This window comes from Artemia sp. Qi Xiang Cuo, chromosome 19 (assembly GCF_049724085.1).
Source record: "Artemia sp. Qi Xiang Cuo chromosome 19, ASM4972408v1, whole genome shotgun sequence".
Taxonomy (NCBI): Eukaryota; Metazoa; Arthropoda; class Branchiopoda; order Anostraca; family Artemiidae; genus Artemia; species Artemia sp. Qi Xiang Cuo.
In genome coordinates, this window is record NC_142812.1 from 8,922,794 (window position 1) to 8,934,789 (window position 11,996).

The 11,996-nt window shown below is 34.3% G+C and overlaps 1 protein-coding gene across 1 annotated transcript in view; it reads right to left on the minus strand.

The window, feature by feature from the left end:
• The window catches only part of LOC148940466 (cystathionine beta-synthase-like), a 65,255-nt gene extending 56,006 nt beyond the window's left edge, over window positions 1-9,249 (minus strand). The window contains exons 1-2 of the mRNA XM_089105514.1: window positions 9,009-9,249; window positions 2,771-2,877 (exon numbers count right to left, since the gene is read on the minus strand). Coding sequence (XP_088961640.1) covers window positions 2,771-2,877; window positions 9,009-9,130 — 229 coding nt within the window. The 5' untranslated portion in view covers window positions 9,131-9,249. The remainder of the gene's footprint in view (window positions 1-2,770; window positions 2,878-9,008) is intronic.
• Window positions 9,250-11,996: the final 2,747 nt, after the last annotated feature.

The window sequence follows — 11,996 nt, forward strand, 5'->3', positions numbered from 1 at the left end:
CGACCAATTGATAAATTCCGTGTGTTTAGTTGTAGGCTGGGTACCAAATATTAATAAAAGCACTTTCAAGTTCAGCAAACTCAGCAAGTTTATAAATTTCGAGTCTTTTACTTGCAGGTAGAGTAAAAAAAAATTAATAAAGTTTAAAATAAAAAAAATAAAAATGTATCTTTGGAGAAGAAAATATGTCACCATCTGTAACTGTAGTTAAAAATAACGCCATCTATGATTTGTTATCTAGATGGCAGCATTGGTGGAATCACCGTTAAACCTTCTTCATGATCTCAAGCCAGTAAGGAAGAAAGATTAGGAGGGGGGACTGGCCGCTTGTACCTGTTGATAGCATACTACTAAGGCATCGCATCAAAATTTCAAAATAGCAATTTCAGTCAGAACATTTAAAAAGACTAAAAAAAACGGGCCTCTATGCGCAATATGATGCTTCAATCCCTTGGTGGAGTCAACTCAAAATATAAAGATATTTCCCACCAAAAGCCTCATTCATACATTCTAGTTAGCAAAAAAGATGGACACAATTAAATTAGAATCATGAATCCCTTTCAATTAGATTGGATATATATTTTTTTTAAATTTTGAATAAAAATCCTTTCAAAATTAGAATGATGTTTTAACCTACACAAATCATGGGTCCAAAGTGGGGCCTTGCACATCTATCCCTATCTCCAGCCTTGTGCAGATAGATATGCTGCATTTTTTGTATTCCCGATTATTCAAAAATCATTTAGGAAATATCGTAATTGATTGAATATTTATTACCAAAAACTAATTGAACCAACAAAATTAAGTTACAACGTGAAAGCTTAAGGAAAAGAAAAATGAGGAAAAGAAGAATATTCCTTTGTAATCGCAGGGATATGTATAATAGTACTTAGAAAAAAGAAATAATTATTACTTTTTTCAAATACAGACGATTTCGAGAAATTAAATAATTTATTATGCAAATAGTACGTCCTACCCCCTAAACTGGAACAGTTGGAAGTTTTATTTCAACCTTCTCAAAAGTGTCAGCTCCCCCTTCATTTTGTTCATATATTTAACTTCATAAATTGATTTTGACTTTATCTTACAAGATGTGCCTTTGAAAAATTTTGGTGTTGACAGTTAGCTTTGTGGCATTTTATTGCCTTATTTATTTTTCCAGATATGACTGGTAATAATTGAATATTTTGACATAAGCTTGCATTCGGCTTAACCCACCTGGGATATACTTTTAAATACTCAAGTTTGATTTTATTTTATCCAGGCGGCTCCCCCCCCCCCCAATGGACTATAACTAATTGTTTCAGAGAACATGGCCTCCATCGAACCCCTCGATAAAACTCCTCACAGCAAATTTGCTTTTACAGCAACGCTGAAGTATATAATCTACCTATATAATTGGTGAACGTAACGTGTCAGTTTCTGAAAAAAAACACTTGACGTCACATGACGGATACCTAAGTCGATTCAACTAAGTGAGAATTTCTTATTATACAGTCCGGTACTTACGTGTTATCCCGACCCCACTCAAGAAGTGAAGTTAGTTTAATCATAAGGAAATATACCAAAATATGATGAAAATACAACACTTTAGTAACAAAATTATCGAAACTACAACAGAGATTTATGGAAAATATGCCGCCCAGAACGCATTATATTAGATACCTAACTAACTCTATTTATTAAATATTTAATTAAAATATACCTTCATAGTAGTTTATTTCGTTCAGGCTAAGCTTATTATCCCCGAATACAGACAGAGAAACTGGTTTTACTCAGATCAAGAACTTGAGTGTGGTCGAAATAACACGTAACTACCTACAGTCGTTACAACAGAGAATCCACCATGGTTTATTTCTCTTCGATTATGCTTGTCGTCCAACATGCTGTCGTAATAGTTATGCAGGGTACAAAAAGAACTATAATTTAGATTCAGATATCTAATAAACCCTATTCAATTCAGAAGATTAGGCCTGTGTAGGTCAGAGTCACAGTTGCTACTTGTATATTATATATTCTAAGGTCAGTTACTTTTGCCAAATCTGCATGGCAGTCACAAAAGAAGTAAAATTTACTGTCTAAGCCTTACTTAAAATCCAAAAAAAGGCGTAACAATTTCAACTCAAAACTTAAACTGATCAACTTGGTACCCCGATTAAAGTGGTTGCGCAAAACAGTGAAACAAATATAATGATTTTTTCAACACGTCAAATTCAATATAATCAAATTCAAACATTCAAGCACATTTAATGCAAAAATTCATGTTATCAGATCTAACCCTTTGTTACTTATATTAAGGAATTTTTAACACGCAAGATTCAATACATGCTATTAGGTTTTTGCAGGTCGAAAGCGTAACTGCAACTTATGGTATAAATTTTGGAACCAGTTATGTCTGCCGACTGTACATGGCTGTTATAAAAAAAAGAGGCAAAATTACTGTCTAGGCTTTATTTAAAGGGCGCAATAATTCGAATTCTAACAACTTGATTATCAGCTCGGCCTCCGGATTAAAGTGGTTGTACCCTAACCCTAAGGCTTTATTTAAAGGGCGCAATAATTCGAATTCTAACAACTTGATTATCAGCTGGGCCTCTGGATTAAAGTGGTTGTACCCTAACCCTAAGGCTTTATTTAAAGGGCGCAATAATTCGAATTCTAACAACTTGATTATCAGCTGGGCCTCTGGATTAAAGTGGTTAAACCCTAACCAGTTAAACAAAACATACCTTAAAATGTAAATAAATCACTTGACTAGAAAATAACTTACAAACTTCACATTTGACTCCATAAGACTTTGGAATACGATTCAGTCGGACTAGAGGTGTTTCATTTATTCCATGTAAAATATCTGGTAATATTTTGGGCTTCGGTTTTCTAAACAAAGAATAAAGTCAATTAATTTTATAAGGAAAACAAGTTAAAGATTAAACGTAAAACATGAAAACAAGCAGATTTTTAATATTTTAATGAAAAAACAAAAAAAAATGCAAAGAAGAGAAACGAGGATAACGAAAGAAGAGAGTAACGAGGACAATAAAGCCAGTGAAAACAGAAGAAAAAAGTATGAAAATATGTCGGTTGAGACCTCCGCTCAACCGTCCTCAGTGCAGAATAAAAAAAAACAGATAAAAGTCCAAAGGACAATATAAAAACCAAACCTCAATATAAACACTTCAACTAAAATAAGATATATATATATATATATATATATATATATATATATATATATATATATATATATATATATATATATATATATATATATATATATATATATATATATATATATATTTATCGCGAAAACGGGTCCATATTTTTTTTTCCAAGTTGGCGCTCTGGCATTTTATAACCTGAAAAACAAAAAGATCTAGATAGGTCACGAGTTTGGGAAAATTTGTTTAGAGCGTTAATTTTGGGAACAAAATTTATAGGAGTGATCGTACCGTTTATAGTATCTATGGCACATGCATAATTGCACAAAATGACAAACTGCTCTGAACACAAAGAAAACGGCAAAATGACAACGGCAAACGGTAAAATGAAAACGGAACAAGAAACGGCAAAAATGACATTGAATTGCAAACAGAAATGTTGCAAAACGAAATTTGCTGTTAGAAGAAAAAGCAAAATTACAATGGAATGAAGGAACGTGTTATTTCAGCGTGTGAGTCTCTGATTGATAGATAGGATGGAGGAATTAATATTTATGACACGTGCAAAATTATACAAGATGAAAAATGACTCTAAACGACTACGGAAAAAAGTATGGAACAAGAAACAGCAACAAATCACATTAAATTGCAAACGAAAATGTGACTTAAAACTAAAGAATAACATGATAATTTTGCTACTGCGTAATTTAGATATTTCATAAAATTACATTTGAATAAGGAACGTGTTATTTTAGTGTTTGTAAAGGATAAGCAGGAATGAGGAATTTAATTCACAACATAATTTCTTGATTTAATTGAAATTGATGATTTGCCACTCTATGACTTGAAACTAAAGAATAAAAATGATGATTATGCCAATTTGTATTTTATATATTTCACTGGGCATAGGCATCGAACATTCCAAAGTCGGAGGTAATGATGACTTAAAAGTAAAGAATAAATCGATGATTATGCCATTTTGGTAGGTATCTATGACGTTAGCAAAATTAAATAAGATAACGAATCTGCTTTCAACAGCTAAAAAAAAGGCATGGAACAAGAAACAGGAAAAACCATATCGAATCACAAACGAAAATAATGCACAGTAAGATTTGTGGTTAGAAGACAAAACAAAATTACAATGGAATGAAGGAACGTGTTAGTTTAGCGTTCATGAGCGGTTAGCAGACGAAGCAAAATTACAATGGAATGAAGAAAAGTGTTGATTTATTGTATGTGAGTCTATGATTGATAAACAGGAAGGAGGAATTAACATTTAGTATATATGACCAGTGCAAAATTACACAAGATAACAAATGACTCTGAACAGCAAAGGAAAAAGACATGGAACGAGAAACAGCAACATATCACATTGAATTACAAGCAAAAATGTGACTTAAGACTACAAAATAACACGAAAAAATTTATTGAATTCACGATAAAATTTATTAATTCAACTGAAATTGTTGATTTGCCACTCCATGACTTGAAACTAAACAATAAAAATGATGATTATGCCAATGCGTATTTTATATATTTCACAGGGCCTAGGTATTGGAATATTCCAAAGTCAGAGGTAACGATCCACGAAAATGAAGCCCAAGCAAAATCCGACATTTCTTCAAATCTAGAAGAAATGTATATATATATATATATATATATATATATATATATATATATATATATATATATATATATATATATATATATATATATATATATATATATATATATATATATATATATATATATATTGAATATTCGTACAGAGTTTCAGATAGTTACAATCTAATCACTAATTGTCTGTTCAACCTAGTTAGGCCTTAGTTGCTTGGGAGTGCATAGGCTAATTTTTACAAGAGGTGATCAAATATACCCATAGTTTACTTCTAGCAAAAGGGGTTACGTTGTTCTCGATCCAATGTAAAGCAAAAGAGAGAAAATGAAATAAAATAACCCATTTTTTTCGTTTTATACTTAATTTGGTGATAACTGTGCCAAGGACATCCGTAGGAGAGGGAACCCTCGAGGCATAGAAACTCTACATTTTCTTAAGCTTATATGGACATTTCTTCGTCGAATTATCAAATATTTCTTTCTAATTATTGCCCCCCTGCGAAAAAATACTTTTATTAGCACCCCTCCCACTCAAAAAATTGGATAACTTGAGAACGCCTATAAGTAAATTCAATAGAGATGAACTAATAAGAAAAAGGTTGTTCTGAAAAAAAAAAAAAATTGGAGAGACTGATTTCAAAATATCCCCAAATCCTGAGCTTCCGAGATAGGCTACACACAAAAATCGATTTATTTTTTTTTCAATTTTTTTAAAACAGTTGATTTTTTCCTTCTCTCTAATCTTCAAAGCTTTAAGACCTTGATAATTCCATAAATATTTGTACAGTTTTCTTTTTCTAACCAGATAAGCACTAATTGTCTGAAGATCTATCGTCTGCCCTGTGTATTCTCTGGCCAGACATGTCTGTATGCAATTAACTTAAATCTTTTTTTTCTTCTTTTTTTAATTGGTTTGGAAGTAAAAAATATGGTATTTGCTCAATCACTCCCGGGTTTTAAAGGACATCAGAAACCGTTATTTATGTTCAAATATCCTAAATAAAAAATAAAAAAAACTTTTAAAATGCAACGAGCCAAAAAAACTTTCAAACTACAAGATCATAAGAACATACAATGAAAATGAACAAAAAGTTAATTTCTCGTTCCCTTCATAAGAAAAAGGATATTTGACCCAAGAAATATTTCGGGGTGACCTTAGATATGTTTTAAGGGACTTCTACTTTCATTACTTTCCCATTTTTAAAAATTTAACTCTAAAATGTGTGTCTTTTATTCTTTTTACTAGGATGGCCCAGTTTCGAAAACGCAAATACAGGTTTGAAAAATCGGTAATATTTTAATGGACCCCCCTCCCCGTGAACTAACTGCTATTACATCCAAATTCTTACCATATTCTTATCAATAAATGAAAGTTCAAATAGGGATAAACTTTTTTATTAGAGAGTGATAATTCACAAAAATATTGAATATTTCGGTCACTGCACTTGTGACCGAAATATTCAGTATTTTTCTGTGAATTATCACTGTCTAATAAAAGATTTATTCCTGTTTGAACTTTTATTTATCATCATGGAAAGGCAGTGTCTTCGAAATTACCTACACATTCTTATGACTAAAGCTTTATTGAATAGATTTCTGTAAGTGTCTAATTCGATTTTTTTTTGGCATTGTCAATTCAAAATTCTGTAATAAAACCAAACTACATCAGCGCCTAAGTGGTAAATGGTGATGTTCGTTCAAATCCTAATTTAAAATTTGTCTTTTATTCGCCAAAAAAGTATTGTACCCTTGGGGCAAGAACAAAGATTATTTGTACCACAAGTTTGCTTATGCTAAAAGCAAAAAATTATTTATCCGCAATAAAGATTTTTGGAATTAGTTTGGCATCGGGCCGCCAGTTATGCATTTTGTAGATAGTGCTTTAGTTTTATTACTTGCACTCCTACACAATTTACATCAAACCCCCTTAAAAGCCCTTTAATTCCCCAGTTTCTAATGCGTTAGTCTTATTTACCCCTTTTGAGGTTTCTCGGATATCCCCAGACATTGGCGGTGCAATTTTCATCAATATCAGATAACGGTACTGTTCTATTAGATGGGAGACCCGCGAGATATTGCATAGCGATGATGATCAAAGAAACTAGTCCAACAGGTTCTTTCAACGGAGAATTCGTATGCCGAGCATTGCAAACAGTTGTTTGTAATGCTCACTGCGTTTACAATATTAAACTTTAGGTTTTTTGGGATTTAGGGGGGGAAAAGGTACCCAGGTTAGGTTAGTTTAGGCTACGTCACCTATTTAATATATGCTATGCTTTACCCCCCACCCTCCTAATGTGCAAACACATAGCCAAAACTCGTTTGTAAACTGTTACATTTCCATCCTAGTCTGTTTTATTTCATTAGCAGTAACGAAACTTCCCTTTTCGCGTCTTTTCCAGCTAATAGAACAGTACCCAGATAACCTTGGAGGGGGGGGTGTTTTACAAGTTTGCTTATGCTAATACAGTACCTTTTGACGGGTCTAGAAGACAAGAGCCATACCAAGGTTGTTTATAAATGACCTATTGTGAACCTTCAACATTGTTTACTCATATAAGATTGCATAATGCTTAAACTGGTTGATTTTGCAACTGCAAAATTTTATGATTAAAACGCGATTACACTAACATCTAAGTTGTAAAAGGGTTCAGGCAGGGTAACCAATGAGTTTTGGTAAAATGAATCCAATAAGACAATATTTTAAGAGGAGAGGAGAGGGGGGTGCACAACCCAGTCACAACTCCAGACATTCCCTCCAAAAGCCTCTTATTTTTGCCTATTAATCGAGTCATTATTTTCGGAAATTCATACTTTTAACATACAACTACTAGAAGCTTTATATGGTGCGCCTAGGGCATTTTGGCATGCAAAGTTAAGATGCAGTATCTGCATACAAAATATGTAGTTGATAGTGGGTTTGATTTTGTAAGGTCAATGTTGGCCTGTGAAACCAAAGGCCAAGGACAAGCTGAGATACCCTCAAGTTCTTGCTCAATTCTACAGCATCAGCTTTTTGGACGATCATAGTGACAGTGTTCGACAAGAATGTCAATGCAAAAACTACTATAGGAAACATTATCTCCTTAACTTTTAAAGGTGTACGCAAACAGGCAAGGAGCTTCACGCCTTTGCTTCCTCGAAATCTTGGCCTTGCATTCAAATTGCCTTCAAATTTTTCGACTAAAGCAATACGGGAAGGCGTCATAACATCCAACCGTGAGGACATCCAACGTCAGGACATCCACAAAATCCGTCAAAACGTCGACAAAAAATCCGTCAGAATCCCCAACATCACAACATCGACAGTCATAACATCGACACGTCAGGACGACAAAATCCGTCATAACCTCTAAAATTTTAAACTTTAGTTTTTTGGGGTTTAGGGGGGGAAAGGTACCTAGGTTAGGTTAGGTTACGAATTTAATATATCTATGCTTTACCCCCTACCCCCCTGATGTGCTAATATATAGCTGAAATTCGTTTCGACCCATCCCTGAAAGTTTCATTTTCCTAACTCAACCCCTTTCTAAGACAGCCAAAAGTAACTAAAGTAGAATTTTACCTCTGTTTCTAAACTATTATATACTTATTACTATTATACAAACTTATAAATTTTTTTGTCGATGTCCTGATGGATTTTGTCGGTTTCCTGACGTGTCGATGTATGACTGTCGACGTTCTGACGGGTAGCAATTGTGACTGTCGATTCGATGTTATGACTGTCGATGTTGTGACGGTTGGTGGTTCTGACGGATTTTCCTTGTCGACGAAATTACGTTTGTTGCTTGTGACGGTTGTTCGAAATGGTAGCACCCCACGTAATACTGAGATAACTAAGAAATACACATATCATTGGAAAAAGAATTTCATTCTGATTCCAAATTTGACATTGATTTGGGTTGGAAATGAACTCCCCCTCCCCTACCGCTAGTGTTCAAATATATACCCTGAATTGTATATAGGCTATATAATGATTTTCTATTATTTTGATAAACCGTTAAATCCATTTGAAAAATGAGTGATCAATTTACTGCATATATACAATTCACTGTATATATTTTCAGATGAAGGGGGGGGGGTTAAAGTTCGTTTGTGATGCAAAGGAATGTTATAGTTGGATGAAACTCTGATTCTAAGAGTGTATCTCTTTCTTTGCTACCTTAGTATTACTTTAATCCGAAATTTACCAAGCAGTTATACTAAAAACAAAAAAAGGAAAACAAAATTACTTACAATTCCTCCTTCGTATGAGGAGAGTCATTTGGATTGACTCCTATGTGCCAGGTACACTTGCTCGGCAGACTTGGAGGCTTGTAATCCGGATCCAACAGAACATCTTCTTTCTTTGAAGTCATTTTGACAAATAAATCCGTCTTCAGAGCTAACGACTTTCTTTATACACGAAGATTGTTTAACCGTGACTTCCCGACACAATGATACCTGAATTATGTTTAAACACTATTGGCAAAATCCATATAAACAGCTGTAAGGGAATACCGTACCCTTTTGTCAATTTGGAAAGAGATAAGAGATAATTATGCTAATATTTGTCTGCGTCTGTAGTTGCTCCACTGAGCGAGCCAGCTGTTTGAAGCTTTCAAATGAGCACGAGGAAACGTTTTTATATTTAATTTCTTTTTTTTAGTGTTTGGATTACAAACAAGGATTGTGTTCAGTACTAAGGCCTTCTCCAGGGGAAAGGGCTATCATTTTTTACCCCTCCCCCGATTTTTTTTGTTCGATTCGTAAAAATGTAAAAAAAGCTTTAAAAAAATTTTATACATTTTTTTTAATTTCTGTAACAACCCCCCCCCCCTCCCCCAAAAAGAATCCTCCTGAACACAAATTCTGGATATGCCCTTGTCTGTAGCAGTCTAAAAATACCAATATTCTGAAGGAAACATAGGAATAACATTAAAGCAGTACCAAAGACTCCTTATTTTATACTCCTTTTCAATATAATACTCGTTGCCCTGACATTGCCACACCCCACCCCCTATGATGGTCCTACAAATGCCCTAATAATGCATTTTTCCATTGGTTGAATCTAGTTATTCGTCATTCGTACTTTGTAAAAAATGTTTTTTTTTGTATTCAGGAAGTTATTTGCTGAAAATATTATTTGAAATGATTTTAAAAAGTGGATAACAATGGAAGAAAACATGATTAGCAGATTAGCAGAAACATGTAGCATATTATAAAATAAGTATTTCATTGTTTTAGTGTTTTCTTTTAGTTGTTTGATATGTCCTAGGGCTATATCAGTACATTGTCGGTAAAGTTATGATAATAAAGTTATGAAAAGAGCATAAAATGAAGAATATAACTGTGTTGCTTTTATTTTATTCAAACGTTAGCAGCTGGTTTTGCATTAAATCAAAAGTTAAGCAGGGTTGTGTTCTATCCCCCTTTATATGGATTACTTTGATGGACTTTGCATTAAGGAGCACAGGAAAGGCAATTGGAGACCACGGAATCAAATGGGGAGGAAAAAGTGTCATGGACTTAGATTATGCTGATGATGTAAGCATCCTAGAGGAAAGCGTGAGCAAAATGAGTGACATTTTAGAGGTTTTGCGAGTTCAGGGTGCTAGAATAGGTTTGAAAATTTATGTTAAGAAGACTAAGTCACTAAAGATAGGAATAAGTGAAGATGAAAGGTGACGTTGGGTAAAGAAAAGATTGATCAGGTGGGCAGTTTCACTTACCTTGGTAGTATTATTAGTAAAGATGGTGGGAGCGGCGAAGATGTTAAAAGTAGAAGTGTTTTTTCACAATTAAAAAAAGTTTGGAAGAATAGGAAGATAAGTCTGCAAACCAAGGTTATAATATTAGAAGCTACATATATGACATTAGTCAAATATGGCTCTGAAGCATGGGTGCTTCGAACAGCGGATGAAGATTTGCTAGAAGTTTTCCAGAGAAATTGCTTAAGGATTGTTCTGGGTACCCGGCTGACTGACCGTATTTCAAACATTAGGTTGACGAAAAATGTGGTTCAATACCACTCTCTAGGGCCATAATGAAACAAAGGTTGATATGGCTAGGGCACAATGTGCGGATGAAGGATGACAGATTGCCGAAGATTATTCTTTTCGGCCAACCGTCTGGGGCTAAACGGAAAACAGGTCGTCCTCGTCTGGGGTGGAAGGACGTCATGAAGAAAGGTTTGAAGGAAATGGGAACTTCGTGGGAGAGTGTAAAAAGGGAGGCTTTGAATAGATTGGGATGGAGGAGGAGAATGCGTAGCTGTGTTGGCCTAATGCGGCTTGGTGCTGCGGTGAGTTGTTAGTAGTAGTAGTTGTAGTAGTAGTTTCATTCAGAAGAATGGTACTTCTGGACTGTTACCCTATATTCTATCACAAATCATGGCTCTATTTACATTTAACGCTTTAAATCATTTCCAAAAAAATGTTTATACGCTGCTTTTCGGTCATGCTTAATCATGTGCAGTAACGTGCTTAGGGGACAGCAGTTCCTATTCTTCCTCGGGAATCTCAGTATTGTAATGATCTCTAATACACACGATGAGCCACCCTATCCAAATGGATGGCACTCTGATTTTGCAATCCTATGTCCTTCGAGATACGGGTTCAAATCCTGGTATCACCAAGACCCTAGTTCTGGCTTGGGGTCGTGGTTATTGGTGAGACTCTAAAAGATAAGCCACCTGGGGTATGAAGAAAATAGACCTTTGAGGCCTGAACTTCAACCAAGTTGGGACCACTCCATCACAGATTTCAGATCGCGAACACACACCATTTTTGTGTTTTCTCTATATGGTCGGTCAATTTTTAAAACTATGCTCCATATCTCCTAAATGTCACCCTTCACCAAAAAGTATTTTGAGAACCGGCCTGTTCCCATACACTCTTTTTTCGTTACATAATAGCTCTATTTTGATAAATGTGCACAGTTCTTGAAAAGAGTTTGCCACAAAACACAGTACTTTATGCGTTAAAATGATCCAACAAACCCGGAAAATTAAAGCTTACTCCAAAAAACCAGTTTTGCTATCTAACCTATCACCATACTATTAAGATTTTTCTTTTTCTTCAGTAAGAAATTTGAAAGAGTAACCTTGGATTATGCTGATGATTTAAGCATCCTAGATGAAAGTGTGAGCAAAATGAATGAAGTTTTAGAGGTTTTGCGAGTTCAGGGTGCTAGTATTGGTTTGAAAATTAATGTTAAAAAGACTAAGTTACTAAGGCTATGAAT